This window comes from Mauremys mutica, chromosome 8, assembly GCF_020497125.1.
Source record: "Mauremys mutica isolate MM-2020 ecotype Southern chromosome 8, ASM2049712v1, whole genome shotgun sequence".
Lineage (NCBI taxonomy): Eukaryota > Metazoa > Chordata > Testudines > Geoemydidae > Mauremys > Mauremys mutica.
The window spans coordinates 12,874,790-12,894,207 of NC_059079.1; the positions used below are offsets into that span (position 1 = coordinate 12,874,790).

The following is a 19,418-nucleotide window of genomic DNA, read 5'->3' on the forward strand; positions in this document are numbered from 1 at the left end:
CTCTCTTACAGGGTAGCAGTACAGCTCCTCTTAGGAGAGGTACTAGAAGGGCAAATTCTCTACCCGTACCCTTCCACTGTCACTTCCTCTAGCAGAAGTGATTGATTCTTCCCATGGGCTAACAGTGAAGCTATTCTACACAGGTACCCATGATAAGCCCTAGTGGTGAATAACAAAATTTGACTCCCACATGAACTGCATAAACCTGTTGGTTTGTGTTAAAAGAGGCCTTAGATGGCAAGTTACCAGTTAATAAATAGCACAGTGTTGGCCCTCTGATTAAAGGCTTCCACAGATTTGCTTCTAGTCATTCTGTTTAGAAGCTGCTTTTACCATATCATACCCATACTAAAGCTACCCTCCTAAGAATGTTTGAGCAATTGTCTCAAATAGAAGTATGGATTTAAACAGTATCTGACAAGTGCTCTAATTTAGAAGTACATGGAGTTTCCATAAGGGAACAGTTGGGCTGTTTTAACATGTAAAATGTTTGAACTTTAAACTGACCTGAACAGTCAGAGTGGATCTGACCATACTCTCTCCTTAAGATATAGCCCACCAAGGCGCTGGGAAAATTGAGTTCGAATTACAGGTGCCTTGGGTAGGATTTTCTGCAAAGTCAGTTATCTCAGTTTGGTGTACTAAATAAAATACATCTAGCAGGACTTAACCTGCACTTACAGAAGGGTGGCTGTAGTACAGATCGCTGTTGTAAGACGACAGCCCTATGTGGCAGGTAACCTGCAGCTAACAGTAGGGATGCAATGGGGTTGGGAAAGGTGGCATCTGTGATGTAGCATCTCTCAAACTTCTACTGAAAGCACATGCAATGGTGTGTGATCTGCAGGGGGAAGAGAAGGTAGCAGCTACGCCAGCTTGGCACTGAGTCGGCTGGCATCTGGCACTCAAGTTCTTTCTTCCCTCTGAACCCTAAACAAGGAATAAATCTCTTGCATTTAGCTCCCCAAGAAATGATAGGAATTAAGTTGATTCTGCTGCTTTGTGGGCTAGCTAGGGAACTGACCAGTGCTGAAAGCCTGGGCAGTCATGGAGAACACCGAGTCTTGGTTATGCCACATCTGAACACAGTACAGGAAGACTTTCGTCCACATTAAACACTTCCCTGGGGAGGTGCTTTATCATAAAGACATTAAAAGCAAGGATTGTTCTGCATAAAGGGGTTTAATTTGCTCAACTAAACAGCAAATAACCCATCTGAGGATTGTCATGTGATTAACATTAAGCAATCAAACACACTGCAGCAGATTAGACTTATTACAACCTGAGAGGTTTCTAGCACTTACTCAGTTTCCTTACAGATATTAATCAGTTTTAATACAAGATTAGCCCCTGCCTACCTGTGCCAAAAACACACTATGTTAGCGCTGTCAGGACTCGGATCTTTGCAACAATCTGATAAGTGTGTGCGCAATATTTTTTTTAAGCAATCAGGGACAGCCTGCTCGATTTTGAACTCAGGACATCTAAATCTGAGGAAAAATAGGAAACCTTTCCACTTCAACTTACAACTACTTAAGGGAGAAGGTTGGAGGGCAGAACACATTGCTGGTCAGTAGGATGCTCCTTAAAGAGCAGAAACAGATTTAGTAAAAGCTCAAAAAAGGGTATGGAAAATGATGTGCACTTTACTGTGCTAATTGGAACATTTCATGGCTTACCCAAAGAGATCAAAACTGATTTTCCTAAATGAGAGAGAGAGCAGTGAATAATTGCCACTGTGCCTGAACAACAAAACAGTAGCAACAGGGGCAGTTCTCTCTTTAACAGCAGCATGACCCATGGCAAATGAGTATTTTCTACTACCCTGAGGCATGCTAGGGCACTTCAGAGCCTTCTGACATCTTCCAATATGGTGTCTGCTGCTTCGCGGTTGATACATGAGCAAAGTGCATCGCTCCATTTGGTGAAGGGGTGAGATAAGAGAAAGCTCTCACAATGCTTAAGCCCCTGAGAAGTGTGGCGTAATAGCTTGCTCGAAGATGCAGATTGTCAACGGTTAAAGCACCAGTATATTTCACACTAGTGTATTGTCTCAAGGTTTTGGACTCCTGCTACCAAGTAATTAACATGATAGGGGGCAGCCTTATCATGCTTGAAGATTAGTTGTTTCTTCTTAACAGTGCAGAGGTGCTGTGCTTTTATTTTGCTGATTAAAACACTCATCCACAGGATACAGGGAGCAGGCATCTGTCAGGAAGGGTTTTGTTTAATTAAGAAATGTAGAGTTCCGACTTACATACCTGTTTGTAGCTATTGTGTCTTCTCCTTCTACAAGGAGGAAGACTGGGCACATATAACAAGTCTGATGTCGTTTTGTTTCCTGCTTTTCATACAAGTTCTTTCTTTGAACCAGCATAAGTGGAGTATGCAGAATCTCACTGTTTTATGCATCATGCACAAAGAAGTCAGTATCAGTGCAAAGTGTGGCCCTCAGGCAACTTCCAGCTAATCCTACTATGTGACAAGCAAAATATTCAAAGAGGTTAGCCAGTCTAATCAAGTGACTTTATTCTGCTGTAAGAAAGCAGGGTGGAGTAGTGCAGATGGCTATTACACCTGTCTATGCTTGTGCTTGCAGACAGCCACGCTGTAAGGGTGTACAACAGAATAGTGTTGAAAGTAATTCACCTCTTTCAAATTAGATGTCATCTTGTCCCGGGGCTGTCAAAAAAAGTGTATTAGGATAATAATCTACTGCTTATTACCTGAAGGACTAGCTATGGGAAGGTTCAGGGTAAGAGGATCAACAACATGACAGCACAGCTTTATGAACAATCTAAAGACTACACTAGTTTTCTGTGAAAGGAATAACTTTATTCCATTGACCAGGATTCCCAAGACTATTCATCAGGACTGCCTGTTTTTTCCAGTGCCAATGTCTATGCATTAGTTGGACAAATCTATCCCCGAGAGCACATAGGCATGCTATGGCTGCTCGCTTACTGAACATATTGTAAGATGTATAAAAACATTTTCATCCAAAAGACTGGCAGTAAAAATTACAACATAGAAACACGTCACAATTTACACAAAAAAAGCTACTTTTGTCAAACTATATTAAAAAAAATAATCTTCAGCAGGTTCAAATGACAGCAGCTGGAAACCAAAGTATTGAAAATTATAGCCACTGACTTTGTACAAGCATGAGCAGAACCATGAAAAGTTTCTATTGATGTGGAACATACAGTGGTGATCTGAGCCATCTTGGTGCAGTTGTGCAAGTGATGTTACTTTGGCCTGCAGTAACAGAGGGCATAGTTTCCATAGGAAATAATAGGGATTTGAAGTGACAATTGATGCTGGCCCCTAGGAACGACGACATCAAATCACTACTGTATATTGACTATTTCTGAGATGATTTATGACCTGTTATGAAGTAATAGGGAAGGTGGGGAAAGAGGTGTCTGAGAAATGATTTATTCAAAATTAATTTAAAACATCACATTTAAAATTTCCCAGCATGTTATCAGAAACATTTATAAAATCTGCTAACTCTGCCATATTTCAATGATGACATTGTTTTGAAAAAAATATCCACTACAATGCCATCCTTATTTTGAACAGGCAGTTTCTGACTTGGGTTCTCTAACCTGCAATAAGTTATAGAGCTGTACAACGGAAATCCTATCGGATGGTTGCTTCAACAATGAAATGACTGGTTAATTTCAAGATTAGTGCACAATAGTGAAAAGCCATCTGCCAGTTCGTGTTTTGACAATAGTACATAAAAGTAAAAAGAAAAAAGGCACTTTTTGGCTGGTTGTGCCTTTGACTTGGCAAATGTATCCATTTTGGAGGTACGCAGGCACTCCTTAAGATTTCCCCCATTTCTGTGCATTTTTTTTTTAAAGTAAGGCAGACTCCATAAATAAAGGCAAAAGCAGTGCAGACAATGTGAAACTGAAAATGCAAAAATGTACAAATATGAAAACTCAACTGGCACAAAAGAAGCGAGTATCCCGAGCTACTAGAAATGACTGAATTGCATTCAACATGGAAACCAAAACTCTGCTCATGTAGTTCAACTGGTTTCCAGTTATTTATGAGCCAATAAACCTAGCTGTGTTATTTTCAATGTTGCCTGGTCAAGTGAAAACACAAAGCCAAATCATTCTTTCCCTGCATTAAAATTATTATAAAATCCACACAAAAATGTCTCCAACTCACTCAGGGAATTATTCATCATATACAACCAATACCAACTTTCTCAGTAACTTCAAAGCATAAGCAAATGATTGCAGATCACATGATTAAGACTACAGTTTATTCAATATGTCTCCAAGTCTTAAAAAGATGATTTAATGGAGTCAAACTGCAACAATTCAATCTTAAAGTGCTTTTTTTCTTTTTAAACATTAAATTTTTTTTTTTTAAATCCACCTATGTCATTTCATACACACCTGGTACTAGAGAAAACAAAGCTTTTTTATTGCTCTTCCCAATTTGACATCAGAAGGTTATCAGAAAAAGCTCACCAGTTCCAGAGTTCTTGTGCCAAAGTCATTCTATAAGGAATCACAATCTTTGAGAGCTCTCTGCGTGACCCCTCTGTCAGGCGCTATACAAACGAGCGGGGAGACATATTAAATACAAAGGTCCTTGTGTAGACTGATTCTTAAACTAATATTTTACAATGTAAATGTAAGTCATCACACATCTTTACATAATTTTGAATATTCCTATTCAATATTATCAGAAAGATTAAAAATTTGCCCTCCATACCTAAAGGCAGACTGATTTTTTTTTCCTGTATAAAACCCAAAAGAATCTTTTTTTTTGCAGCATCACAGAAAAAGCAACAGTTTTACATTCACTCATTTAATGTTCACATAATAAAAATTTCAACCACTAGCTTTTTTTTTTGTATTTGATAAAATCTTGACAAACTTTTATCCTGCCTGGACAATCACACTAGCTACCGCAGGAGTTCTTTGCAGCATTAAAGTTCCTAAACCTCCACAGATGAAGAATGCTTTGAACTCTGAAGGAAACAAACTTCTTCAGGGGTGCCACTGATTCTTATAAAGCATTCTCTCTCCAGCCTCCTCTGAAGGTGTACACGATGGGACTCCAGTTTCAAAAAGGTGCCAGGCATTAAATATTTCAGTTTAACTCTTGCTCTTGAGTTCGTACATATCTTCTAAGGGTCAACGTCGTCAAGGTCACTTTTAGGCTCACCAATCACCATGGGAGACTCCGAGCCCTTTCAACACACAAAAATAATGATGGTAGTACACACATTGTTCTTTGAAAGGTATACAGTGAAAAGTTAGCACCCTGATTGCAGTCAGGGTTATTTTGTCTGTATCACATCTTTAAAATGCAGCCATTAAGTAAATATGCAGTACAGGGAATTCTTAGTGTGAAGCCCACCATGAATTCTTAACATGAGAAGATTATTATTTTATTTACCTGTTGTAGATACCTGTCTCCATTCTCATTGGCTGGACTACTCTCTGATCCATTACTGCTTCCTGATTGATCTCTCTCATTCAACAGGGCTGTGGCATACGCCAGCGTGTCCTAGGGTAGAATGGAAATTCAGGAGGTTAGATGCCAAAAAGGCCACATACCCCATTCATTCAATTATCGTAATTAAAAACTCAAAATCTGCCAATATTGATCACATGCTAACAGACCTGCCATAGTTTGGCAGGAAGTAACCAAGGTAACCACGTGGATTCACTTAAGGGTGCCCACTGTAGCCAGGAACAGACTTAAGATCCAACCTCCACAGGAAGAATGCATTTAAGTCCACCTGTCTATAGTAAGATGCCAAGAAAATGGCCACTCAGCAAGGAGTAGGAAGGGGAAATGAAAACAATATAACGCTACCTCTTGTGATTATGACATGTACCTGTGCTGAAATAGTGCGCTGGAAGGTTTTTGCAGTGGATGTTTCATTGGACACATTACTCTGTGGAGCCCAATAGTGTTCCGACATCTAAATAAAAACCAAAGTAGAAATTAAACCTGAGCAGCAGAAACACATTACATGCCTAAGGCCTTGCTTGTATATTCCACAGCAGGATGGGCCAAAAAGCCTGTGGCAAGGTTCCCCAAATCTGTGGCATACCTGTGCAGCACACTGGACAGCCTGTGTCCGCATCACTGAAACATTCTGATTTAATTCATTAAAAGGCACCAAAGCCAAGATGTATGATAGCAGTACAGTAACACTGTTCTATTTTTATAGCAAATTTCATTTCATGCCTGTTACCACATTTTCAATTTTCAGTATGGTGCAGTTTTTGCACTGGCAACACAACTGCCTAGTAAAAAGCTGTCAGGGAAAAAGATGGAGGTTTTTGCAGCTGGAGAGAGTCTCGGATTCTGGAACAGCAATGATACCCCATGCAGTGCTCACAGAGAGACCGTGGCCTAATCTGGACTGCAGAAGCAGAACATGGACTGGTTCTACTGACCTTCACACTGAAGTGTCTTTGAGTACTGGAGAGCATTGCCTGGCCTGCATTAGCTGGGAGCTAGAGTTCCTAGCCATGGCAGTGGGAATTGAGAGGACAGTGGTGTCTGTTTAATGCATACATTTTTCTGTGTTGAACCGCAACAGGTTGCAAGAAATCTCCAGTGGAAGGTGGCTCCCTGCACCAGTATGCTGGCAAGGGAAGGTTTCCATACTGGATTTTCTACATTGAACTTCAGCCTCTGAAAGCTTCCAAAGCTGGCTTTCCTCATGGGGAGGGACATTAGTCATGGGGACCAGCACTGATTTAAAAAAAATATTCTAATTTATAAAAACTATGCACGAGGTTTTTTTTAACTGCTACCTGTGTGTACATTTGTGTGCACACAATCCTTTCTATTTTAAAGTAAGGAGCCAAATAAAGTGACTTTTCCAAATGTATCCATTTAGCCATGTCATAATACTACTTGCGATTCCAGGAAAAACTTGCACTCTGTCATAATAATGATCACAGAAACCATGAAGGCATGATCACATGCCTATTCCAAAAATACAGCAAGGGAAGATTTGAGCTTATAATTAGAGCTGGGCGAATGACTGATTTTTCATTTTGGCCAGCAAACCCTCCCCCCCAAAAAAACAGGGACAACATCCGGGTCAGTTCAGAAAATGTTTTGATTTTCCTGATTTGGGAAGAAAAGATCTGAATCCGTATCTCCTACCTACCATGTGAGTGTGTCAATCACCAGGCAACAGTCTCTCTCACTCTCTCTTTAGTCCAACGAATATTTATAGATTTACACAAAGTGGAACTGTGGAGATTGACAATAGAATAGCCTAGAGCCCATTGGTTAGGGCACTCACCTGCTCAACTGAATATTTATGTATTTATACAAAATGGAAACCTTCAACAGGAAAGAGAGCAATCTACCACAGAGTAGCCTAGAGCCTGATGGCTAGGCTGCTTGCCTGGGAGGGAGATCTGTGTTCAAGTCCCTGTTCCAGATCAGGGATTCACACGTGGGTCTCCCACATCCCAGGCAAGTGTCCTAACTACTGGAGTAACAGTTATAAATGGAAGGACAGACACACAGAGACAGTTTTCTGAAGCTGATTGTGAAAACCTTTCCCCAGCCTAAACTATCAGGGGAAATTTGTGAATAGTTTTGGGTTAACAAAAATTAAATTAAAAAAAAATTCACATAGATCAATTTATAACAGAAATCTGCAAATGTAACAAGGAAGAGAAGACAGACAGTCTCTCCATAATATTGCCCCAGCCAAATTACCTTCTTCTGTAGCCACTGTACAGCCCAGCTCCAATGATGAGAATTCTCCTTGAAATAATCTTTAGCAGCAGGGCACCTTGGAAATTGAGAGCATATTTATTATCCACAATAAAGGCAATCCTTTCCGCTAAATCTGAAATTCAAAGACTGCTCCTTCCTTCACACACATTACAAGAACCAAGTCAGTCACTGTCTTCTCTACATGTCATTATTGCAAACATTTATTTATTTATTTATTTATTGAGGACAATGCTATAATAAATTAACTGGCTTAGTGATACACAAATAACAGTTGAATGAAATTTACATCAGATAGTCTATTACGTAAGTAAGTTAAAGGTGAACCAAGAGCATACATTTTAAACCTTTAATTATTAACAGAATACATGATTAGACTTAAAAACTCAAACATTTTGAAATGAAAGATCTGAAATCCTTCCTTATATTTATCTTCCAGAAACCTGCATTTTGCATGCAAGAATTGACAATTGCCTTAAACACTACAGAATACAGCTCTCCTGCTTTGGATTTCGATGTTGGTATTATCATCTGTGGCAGGAGAAATCCAACTCAGCAACTAGCAGATTTAAAAATACCCCACATACAACTTCAATCCATCTCAAGGGAACCTAGCATCTCATTTTCAAGAGATCCAGAAAACTTCTAAGTCGACTTCAAGAGCAGGCCTCTGAACTTCAACTGCATTACAGTAACCCAGCCGACAGGAGACAATTTGTGAGAACATAAGAACATAAGAAAGGCCATACCAGGTCAGACCAAAGGTCCATCTAGCCCAGTATCTGTCTACCGACAGTGGCCAATGCCAGGTGCCCCAGAGGGAGTGAACCTAACAGGCAATGATCAAGTGATCTCTCTCCTGCCATCCATCTCCATCCTCTGACGAACAGAGGCTAGGGATACCATTCTTACCCATCCTGGCTAGTAGCCATTTATGGACTTAGCCACCATGAATTTATCCAGTCCCCTTTTAAACATTGAGGCTGTTACTATGGAGAGATTAACATGAACTTTTCACTTTCTTTTACCATTACTTACTTCTGAGCAAGAGTAACAAGGAACTTGACACACTGATAGCAACGACTGCTGTCCACATGGTTACTATGGTGCATCAAGGCTGGAATGAGAGAAAAAAAAGTTACCTACCTTTTTGTAACTGTTGTTCTTTGAGATGTGTTGCTCATGTCATTCCATTTTAGGTGTGTGCGTGCGCCCACATGGGGGGGTCAGAGATTTTTGCCTCAGCTGTATTCGAAGGGCCAGCTGTGGCGCTCTCTTGAGCCGTGCTCATGCATCAGTATATCGGGGCCAGCAGCCCCACGGGCTCTCAGTTCCTTCTTGCTGGCAACTCCAACAGAGGGGCAGAAGGGAGGGTAATGGAACGGACATGAGCAACACATCTTGAAGAACAACAGTTACGGAAGGTAGGTAACTGTTTTTTCTTCTTTGAGTGCTTGCTCATGTCGATTCCATTCTAGGTGACTCACAAGCAGTAAGTATCAATGGAGGTGGGCTCAGAGTTCACGATCTTGCAGCACTGCTCTGCCAAAGCCAGTGTCATCTCAAGATTGCTGGGTAAGTCTAGAATGAGATGTGAACATGAGGACAGAAGATCAGGTAAAGGCCCTACAGATGTCTTGGATTGATACCTGTGCCAGGAAGGCCACTGACAACACTTGTGTGCTAGTCGAGTGTGCTGTCATGATCGCTGGTGGAGGCACCTTCGCCCGCTCATAGCGGTAACGGATGCAGGCTGTGATCCAGGACGAAATTCTCTGAGCAGACACTGGACAACCTTTTATTCTGTCTGCCACCGCAACGAACAACTGCAATGACATACGGAACAGCTTTGTTCATTTGTGTAGAAGGCCAGCGCCCTCCTGACGTCCAGGACGCGTATCCTGCACTCCTCATCTGACGCATGAGCCTTTGGAAAGACTGGATAAGTATATATCCTGGCCAGTCTGAAACTTGGAAACGACCTTGGGCAGAAATGCTGGGTGCGGTCGCAGCTGGACCATATCCTTGTAGAACACAGTATAGGGTGGCTCCAAAGTAAGCACCCTGATCTTGGACACTCTTTGGGCCAATGTTATCGCAACCAGGAACGAGACCTTCCAGGAGAGAAGCAGGAGACAGCAGGAAGCCAGAGACTCAAACGGAAACCCCATGAGTCTCGACAGCATGAGATTCAGGTCCCAGGGAGGGATGGGATCCTGGATGTGAGGGTAAAGACACTCCAGAACTTTCAAAAACTGTGCTGTCATGTTGCGAGCGAAGATTGACCTGTCTTGGAACAAAGGATGGAAAGTGGAGTTACTGGTCAGGTGGACTTTGATCAATGACAAGGACAAATCTTGGAGTTTGAGGTGCAACAGATAATCCAGGATCTCCTACAGCAGGGCCTGCTCAGCCCGAATACGCTGTTCCAAGGTCCAGCATGTGAATCTTTTCCATTTGGCCAGGTAAGTTGCTCTGATGGAGGGTTTCCTGCTATTCAGAAAGCCCGTGCTGTTGGACACGGGCTGAGCATGTCCGTTCTCCCACGCTTAACCATGCAGTAGGCAAGCTGTCAAGTACAGCACTGCACTGGTTTGGATGCAAAAGGCTGCTGTGGTTCTTTGACAGCAGATGTGGCCAGAGGGGCAGCTGCAGCGGGGCGGCTACTGAAAGGCTCAGCAACGTGCCAAACCAGCGCTCACGAGGCCATGCGGGGGCTATTAAGATAACTTTCTCCCTGTCTTGCCTGATCTTCGCAAGGACTCTGTGAATCAGCAGCACTGGTGAGAAGGCATACATCAGCGCCCCCGACCATGGAATGAGAAAGGCGTCTGATAGGGAGCCCCTGCCCATTCCCTGAATCGAACAGAACACGCAGCATTTTCTGTTCTGCCTGGATGCAAACTGGTCCTCCTGGGGAGTTCCCAACCTCTGGAAGATTATGCTGACCACCTCTGGATAAGTGACCACTCGTGGCGAGAGGAGAAAGTGCTGCTGATGTGATCTGCTAAGACGTTCCTGGTCCCAGGCAGGTGTGCGGCTATCAAATGAGTGGCATGCTGCACACAAAAATCCCCGAAGTGGAGAGATTCTTGACAAAGGGCCAAAGACCGGGCACCACCCTGCCTGTTGATGTCATACATCACAGCAGTATTGTTCATCAGGACCTGCACTACTTTACCCTTCAGGTGGGGCAAGAAAGCCTGGCAGACCAGGTGAATTGCTCTGAGCTCCCTGACGCTCATGTGGAGGGCCAGACCGTCCCACAACCAGCAGGGTATAGCACCAAGATATTATGTCCAGCACCCAGTGGTCTGAGGTGACACACAACCAGGCCGAACCGTAGGGATGAAGACGTTTGAGGAAAGGACAGGGTGGATCCGGGGAATTGATGGGGGCGTCGCTCTTGACCACACTCTCAAAATGAGCGCTTCTGGCCCTTGGGATGCTTTTTCAGGTGCGTGGGAGGACGTTTCTCAGCAGACCCCTGACACCTGAGGCTGCCAAGGCCTTGGTAGCAGGGGCGGCTACAACGGCTTCTGTGAAGACCGTGGTGTATGCATACCCAGCAAGCGAAGGGTGGCCTGAATGTCCTTCAACCCATGCAGCCTCACATCCATTTGTTCAGAGAAGACACTATTCCCATCGAAGGGGAGGTCCTGGATCAAGGTCTGCATCTCTTGGGACAGGCCGGGGGTCTGAAGCCAGGACCTGCGCCTCTTAACCACCGCCAACGCGACCACCCTAACCGCTGAGTCCACCATGTCCTACGCCATTGGGGCGGGGGGGGAGCAACTAGCCGCTGCGGTGCCTTCCTTCACCAGGGTGCTGAATTCTTGGGCCAAACCCTTTCGGGAAGGACTCCTGGAACTTATGGAGGGAGTCCCATAAATTAAAATTGTACCTGCCCAAGAGGGCCTGATGGTTCACCACCTGGAATTGCAGGCTGACAGCAGAATACATTTTCCTCTCAAAAAGGTCCAGTTTTTTGGCCTCTATTTTTGGGAGTTGAGCTGGTGTGCCCCTGCTTGTCTTTTTTGTTGGCCACAAAGACAATCAGCGAGACCGGAGATGGGTGGGTATAAAGGTACTTTGGCCAGGATAAAGTACTTCTTTTCGTCCCTTCTGGAGATGGGAAGGATAGAAGATGGGGTTTGCCAGAGGGCCTTGGCAATTTTGAAGACTCCATCATGCACTGGTAGTGCAACATGGGTCGGGATAGAGGCTGAGAGGACGTTGAACAAGGTGTCCGCCTGCTTGGCTATCTCCTCCACCTCTAGGCCCAAGTTCTCGGCCACCCATTGAAACAGGGCCTGGTGTTCTTTAAAGTCGTCAGATGGGCTGGCCCACGAGAGTCCCGGGACCCGCCTCGTCTGGGGATGTACCACTGGGGAAGGCCCCGGGACATCGTTCCCTGTGGGAGAGGGAGGTTTAGGGGTGGGTACAGTCTCCTCTACCCCAACCTCTGAGTGCGACTCATGAACCGAGTTTGGTGCTGCCGGTGCCGCCAACTGTTGCGCCGAGGCAGCAGCAGAGGAGCGGTGTGAAGGGGGCATCGTCATGACCGGCATGCCCCATGCACTCCAATAAGGCCAGTGGCCATGCTGCCAAGGCGGCACAGGCAGAGGCCTCTGCTCTCTTGGCACTGGGGGAGCTTGGGAAGGTGTCGATACAATCAGGAGTTTGGGTCCCTCCTGGTCCCAGGAGTCAGTGGTGGATCCTTTGGGGCTAAGGGCCCCGACAGGGGAGGCATGTCCACATGGCTTTGGAGTGGCAGGTCGGCCCAAACTGGGTCCTTTGCCCGATGGCCTTTCTAGCCCAGTTCCGAGGAGCCGTGCTTCTTTGTTTTCTTTCTGGGCACCAGAAACAGGGAGCAGTGCTGGGTGGAGCCTGGTGCTGGGGGTGCACTGCTCACTGAGGCCAAGGTACTAGGGGAGTCTTGGCAGGATGGCTTGGAAGCCGGACAACGGACAGCCTCCATGAGGAGAGCCCGCAAATGAATATCCTGCTCTGAGTCCTGGGTCGACATTTTTTACAAATATGACACTTGTTCTTCACGTGCGATTCCCCCAAGCACTTGAGGCAGCTGCCGTGGGGGTCACTTACAGGCATAGGCCTGTTACAGTCCATACAGGGCTTAAATCTGGGAGACTGGGGCATGCCCTGCCTGGTGTGAAGTCCTCGCTGGGACTCTAACTTCTAACTCCTAACAACATTTAACAACTACTTAAGACTAACTACTATAAACAAACTATTTACAAGGCCCTAAGGCTCTAAGTCAGAAGAGATGAAATCACTAGCCCTGGCTATGCAAGGAAAGGAGCTCCAACTAACCACCACGGGTGGTAAGAAGGAACTGAGAGGACGTAGGGCTGGCGGGGCCCGATATACTGATGCATGAAAGTGGCAATCAAGGGGGCACCATAGCTGGCCCTACGGATACCGCCAAGGCAAAAATTTCCAATGACTGTGAACCTGGGCACAGGCCCACCTAGAATGGAATTGACATGAGCAAGCCCTCGAAGAACAGAAATATTTAAAACATAATTCACACACAGTTTTGTGATACAAACAGCTACAAATTGGATTGAAAATATCAGGCTAAAGCAAAAAAATTCTGGCATTCTATAATTTAATTTTATTAGAGCTTTCAGAAATGTTAGACATTTATAAAATATTCACGCTAACAGTACTAATTTTGCTCAAGACTCTCTTACAGTTTATCTGAACCCTCCTTTTTGTCTAAACTAGATCAAAGTAAAACTGCAGGCAATTATTTTACGCACTGTACCTGGATTTCAAACAGCAGTTTACATACAAGCTGTAAATTTCTGGTAATACTGTTATCTTCCTCCTATCCATCCTACTATAGATTTTTACCTGGTTCCATCTACTAGGAAGCAAATTAACAATCAAAACCAGGATAAAGGACCCCAGCTCACCAACTTCCAACTGGAGTTAAAACTTCTAAAGCAATTATCAGAGGGGTAGCCATGTTAGTTTGTATCCACAAAAACAACGAGGAGCCTGGTGGCACCTTAAAGACTAACAGATTCATTTGGGCATAAGCTTTCATAGGTAAAAAACCCACATCTTCAGATCCATGCAGTTTTTTACCCACAAAAGCTTATTTACCCACGAAAGCTTATGCCCAAATAAATGTTAGCCTTTAAGGTGCCACCAGATTCCTTGTTTTTCTAAAGCAATGTCTAACTCCTCAATATATAAATGAAAGCAAAATTCATCACCCAGGAACCCCTTAATGGAGGATGAGCAAGACTACAATAAGCCATTACAAGTCAGTAATTTTCCTATGTTAAGTTTCTTGTCTCTGCATCCTACAATGGAGTCAGGGTGGATAAAAATATGTTAATTTTTTTTTAAATCAGATTTTGTTGAATTAAAACACATTTTTCTTTAAAATAACCATTTAAAATTGAATTTGAAATTATAACTAGTAGTTCTGCATCCTCTCACACCTAGTTCTTACTCAGAAATTGGAAAACAAGCTTTCCTGCTTTTTCAACTCCCAACTGGTTTCTTAACTCTGAATGAACGAGTCACTGAATTGAACTAGCTGAAAAAGCTGCAACGAAGAAAATATTCTCTCTGCACCTACAAATAGCTGACAAAAGCTGGTTTAGCACTTCAACAAACTCTGTTCTAGTAGCTTCCACCAATTCAGTGGTTTAATGTAAAAGATTTTAATAATGATTATAAGTTAGGCCGTAACATAGGTTCTAAAGCATGAAGGACATGGAGACCAGAAACAGCTAGTTCAATTAATTAACCACAGTTACTTATATTGTTTAACAAATCAGTTGGTTTTAAATGCAAAACATTGTTACTTGATTTTTTCTTATGTATCAGCACATAAGACTGTTTAGGAGTTAAATAAAACTATTTAAAAATTATTTTTGCGCATTTAAAGTCCAATTTTCATCCAGTTTGATACAAATCCTGAATTAAGGAATCAAGAAAAAAAGAAATGTGTTGTCATATTTTCTAACATAATAAATGTAAAAAAAATGAATCTGAATAAATGTATTTAAGCTCTATACTTGCTTAAATTTAAATATATGTATCTAGATATAGCATATCCCCTTGGCTAGCTAAAGAAATACCAAATTTAGTATAAAGGCTATATTTAGTTGCAAATCAGCATGTTTTAATGTTTGCCAACTGATGATTTAAATCAATTTGTTTTAAATAATCTACCCTGAGCAGAGGTTGCAAGAAAGGATTCCAGGATCTGCCAGAAGCGGACTTGTTACCCAAAGGTTGTTTTGTAAAGGCTTTGTGGTCTTAATAACAGTAGAGAGCACAGTAATGAAGCCTGTGCAGTATCTGAACAGTTTCCAGGAATTCCCGGTTTAACTTAGTTATCCTCATACCAATAGTAGGATCTTGTCCATGTGGCCAAGGACAGTAAGATTTCATGACAAATGAAAGATACCATAAGGGGGATTGATGTTCAAACTCACACCTGAGAAGAAGGGACAGCCCCGCAGCTGTTAAGGTACAAGATCCTTGAACAAATTTTCCTCGACATCCGGACAGAAAAGCTGCACCACCCTTGGAGAATCCTACTTACAAAACCCACAGTGGTAGAAGATTTCCTCCCCACCGTTTCCAAGAGCTCTGTGGCAAAGTAGTCCATGTGGGTGGGGAAGGGCTCAGCAACTTGCTGACTGGGGAGAGCTCTTGGTAATACCATTATTAGAAGGGGAGAGCAGCTCACATTAGAACCAAATCTGGGATGAGGCTGTATGTGTGTGTGTCACATCCCCTATAGTAAGAGAAGGTTCTATCATTCCATAGGAGATTAGGGCGGCTGCTGCCCCCCCACCCCCACTTTACCTTCCAGGTCAGAGAAGCTTTGGGGGAAAAGAACCTTGACTCATGGAGTGGGGGGGGGGAGGGGGGAACATCTTAGCTATGGAGAGCCTGCATTCGGATACCAGCCCTCTGATTCAGCAGGATCAGAGCACCTGGAGATGAGCTAAGGCCTGCATACAGGTTTATACACTTTTAAAGGCAGGACGCATGCATCAAGTCCTTGGTAAGATTATTGAATCAGAAGAGGGGTCACCACATTCATAAGGGAGAAAGACCGGAGGAGGCAGCAAAAATATTAAGATGTGTAAGGAGGAGACTCTCTCGAGGAGTCTTGTGCAACTGGGTTGAAAGTCAACCAGCAAACTGAGAGAAATTCCCATCTCTTCCACTTACTTCACATTTTCTTCACATCTTTTTTTCCCCCTAGGGAAAGGCCAAAAATGTTAATATTAGTATATAGGTTGCTTCCTATATACTAACCGCTTTTCCTCCTGGTCTCCAGTGCAAGGACTACATTGCAGAATGGGGCCGGGGAGAGAACCTTTATGACAATACTGTATATTTGTGTGTACACCCGCCCACCAATAGTTTGGACCTGATCTGAACTCTGAATGGCCTTCCCTGATGTACATGTGCTCCATCCCTCTATCAGCTCAATGATTTGTTTTGTTTGGGAGAAATAAGAGTCCATTTCCTCCCGTCTATCACCATGATGTTCCATGCTCTGCTTTTGGATAACATGTGAAATCAATTTCACTAAGAGGTTCTTCAGTTCAGCAAGATATAAAAACCAATAGGTTATCTGGACATTTGTCAAAGGAAAGCATTACCACATTTCACACAATAGGTCTACTTGCCTAGCAATCCATTTTCAGTCTCAAATGCAAATTTGACCCTCTCTACTTGTAAAGGGTCTTCAATAACCTGTGAAGAAAAAAAAAGGGTTGGTAGAACTTAGTGTTATGTGAGAGGTACTTGCAAGGTGGTCTCCATGATAACCATGGTCTCAGGTTCTTCAGATTTTTGTGTTCTAAATCATAGAATTGTAGGACTGGAAGGGATCTCGGGAAGTCTTCTAGTCCAGTCGCCTGTACTCAAGATAGGACTAAGTACTATCTAGACGAGGGGCGGGCAAACTTTTTGGCTTGAGGGCTGTGTTGGGTTTTGGAAATTGTAAGGAGGGCTGGTTAGGGGAGGGGGTCGTGGCCCAGACCCCACCTCCTATCTGCGCCCCTCCCCCATCCAACCTCCCTGTTCCCTGATGGCCCCCCCAGGACCAGTGGCCCGTACACCCCTCTCCCCGGGACCCCTGCCCCTGACTGCCCCCCCGCTGGCCCATCCAACCCCCCTCTCATTCCTGACTGCTCCCCTGGGACCCCGCCCCCATTCAACCCCCCGTTCCCCACCCTCTGATCGCCCTGACCCCTATCCACACCTGTACCCACAACCACCCCCCTGAACTGCCCTGTCCTCTATCCAACCCCCTTGCTCCCTTCCCCCTTACTGCACCGCTTGGAGCACTGGTGGCTGACAGCGCTATGCCATCACCACTGTGCAGCACAGATCACCGGATCCAGGCCGGGCTCTGCAGCTGTGCTGCCCCAGAAGCTCATAGCCCTCCCGCCCAGAGCATTGTGCCGGCAGCGGAGTGAGCTGAGGCTGCGGGGAAGGGGGAAAAGCAGGGAAAGGGCTGGGGTAGCCTCCCGGGCCAGGAGCTCAGGGGCCGGGCCGGATGTGGCCCGCAGGCCGTAGTTTGCCCACCTCTGATCTAGACCATCCCTGACAGGTGACTGTCTAACCTGTTCTTAAAAATCCCCAACAACAGAGATTCCACAACATCCCTCGGCAATTTATTCCACTGCTTAACTACCCTGGCAGTTAAGACGTTTTTCCTAATGTCCAACCTAAACCACCCTTGCTGCAATTAAGCCCATTGCTTCTTGTCCTATCCTCAGAGGTTAAGAAGGACAATTCTTCTCCCTCCTCCTTGTAACAACCTTTTATGTACTTGAAAACTGTTATCATGATCCCCTCAGTCTTCTCCAGACTAAACACACCCATTTTTTCAATCTTCTCTCTCAGGTCATGTTTTCTAGACATTTAAATCATTTTTGTTACTCTTCGCTGGACTCTCTCCAATTTGTCCACATCTTCCCCGAAATGCGGGCACGCAGAACTGGACACAATACTCCAGCTGAGGCCTAATCAGTGCCGACAAAGTACCGAAAAAGAGCGTTTATACATGCTGACTTTTAGCGACAGCTGCGTGGTGCAGACAAGCCCAAAGAAAGCTATCAAGTTGATTTGATACGATTTGTTCTTGACAAATCCACACTGACAGCTACTTCTCACATTATACAAACATCACACTAGGTGTTTGCAAACTGACTGCTTAATTATTTGCTCCACTGTATTTCCAGGTGCTTTCCAAGAACTTAAGCTGACTAGTCTGTAATTACCTGGGTCGTCCTTATTCCCCTTTTTATACGTTGGCACTATATTTGCTCTTTTCCAGTCCTCTAGAATCTCTCCTGTCTTCCATGACTTTTCAAAGATAATCGCTAATGGCTCAGCTCCTTGAGTATCTTAGGATGTATTTCATCAGGCCCTGGTGACTTGAAGACATCTAACTTGTCTAGATATTTTTTTAACTTGTTCTTTCCCTATTTTAGCTTTTGATTCTACTTCATTTTCACTGGCGTTCATTAACTTAGATATCTAAGTGCTACTAAACTTTTTGGTGAAAACAAAAAAGTCATTTAATATTTCTGCCATTTCCACACTGTTATTGTTCCCCTTCCCCCGCTCCCAGTGAGTAACAGGCCTATCCTATCTTTGGTCTTCCTCTTGCATCTAAACATGGCTGAGGGGTGAAAACATTATCTAAAGTTGTATCTGTTCTCTTTACCTCTTATGTCTCTAGCTAATTTAATCTTGTTAGGTGCCTTGGTCTTTCTAATTTTGTCCCTACATTCTTGTGTTGTTTGTTTATATTCATCCTTTGTAATCTGACCTAGTTTCCACTTTTTGTAGGACTCTTTGATTTTCAAATCATTGAAGATCTCCTGGTTAAGCCAGGATGGTCTCTTGCCATACTTCCTCTCTTTCCCATGCAGTGGGCTAGTTTGCTCTTGTGCCCTTAATAATGTCTTTTTGAAAAACTGCTAACTCTCTTGAACTCTTTTTTCCCTTAGACTTGCTTCCCATACGATCTCACCTACCAACTCCCTGAATTTGGTAAAGTCTGCCTTCTTGAAATCCATTACATTTATTGTGCTGTTTTCCTTCCTACCATTCCTTAGAATCATGAACCTGATTCTCTTCAGGTCCAAAATGAAAAAACAAGACTTGTAGCATTTCAATGACTACTGCAATACTGAGTAAGTAACACAGACAAATAGACAAACTCTCAGCTGAAAGGAGGAAAGATTACAGGGTGTGTGTGTCAGAACTGTGACCACCATAATAATGCCTTCCTTCAGTCAGGTATTTAAACGTAATCCAGCCTGCTTGGGCAGTGCTCCGTATACAAGTCTTTACTATTCACTTACCAATATCTCATGAAGTAACTGGAATATGTTCTTCAGTTCATGAGGGGGAGCAGTTTCCAGCTGATTCTGTATGTTAGAAATACAAAATTCATCAGATGGTAGAATACACCCCAGCATAAATTTGATGTAATTCAGTAATAGTTCAAAATATGCCAGATAGTTAACATTCCTTCTTTGTAGTTTACAAAAAACTGTTAGAACTATTTATTTGAACCTTAAATCCTAAAGGAAACTCCAAGGAGCGTACAGACTATACTTAAGATCCCCCAAAAATAT

General features: G+C 43.6%; 1 protein-coding gene across 2 annotated transcripts in view; it reads right to left on the bottom strand.

Moving 5' to 3' along the window:
- Window positions 1-1,215: 1,215 nt before the first annotated feature.
- Window positions 1,216-19,418, bottom strand: part of USP24 (ubiquitin specific peptidase 24) — a 112,647-nt gene continuing 94,444 nt past the window's right edge. For both annotated transcript variants that reach the window (XM_045026979.1, XM_045026977.1), the window contains exons 61-67: window positions 19,143-19,208; window positions 16,449-16,515; window positions 8,791-8,869; window positions 7,735-7,810; window positions 5,879-5,965; window positions 5,434-5,544; window positions 1,216-5,224 (exon numbers count right to left, since the gene is read on the bottom strand). In XM_045026979.1, coding sequence (XP_044882914.1) covers window positions 5,162-5,224; window positions 5,434-5,544; window positions 5,879-5,965; window positions 7,735-7,810; window positions 8,791-8,869; window positions 16,449-16,515; window positions 19,143-19,208 — 549 coding nt within the window. In that variant the 3' untranslated portion in view covers window positions 1,216-5,161. The remainder of the gene's footprint in view (window positions 5,225-5,433; window positions 5,545-5,878; window positions 5,966-7,734; window positions 7,811-8,790; window positions 8,870-16,448; window positions 16,516-19,142; window positions 19,209-19,418) is intronic.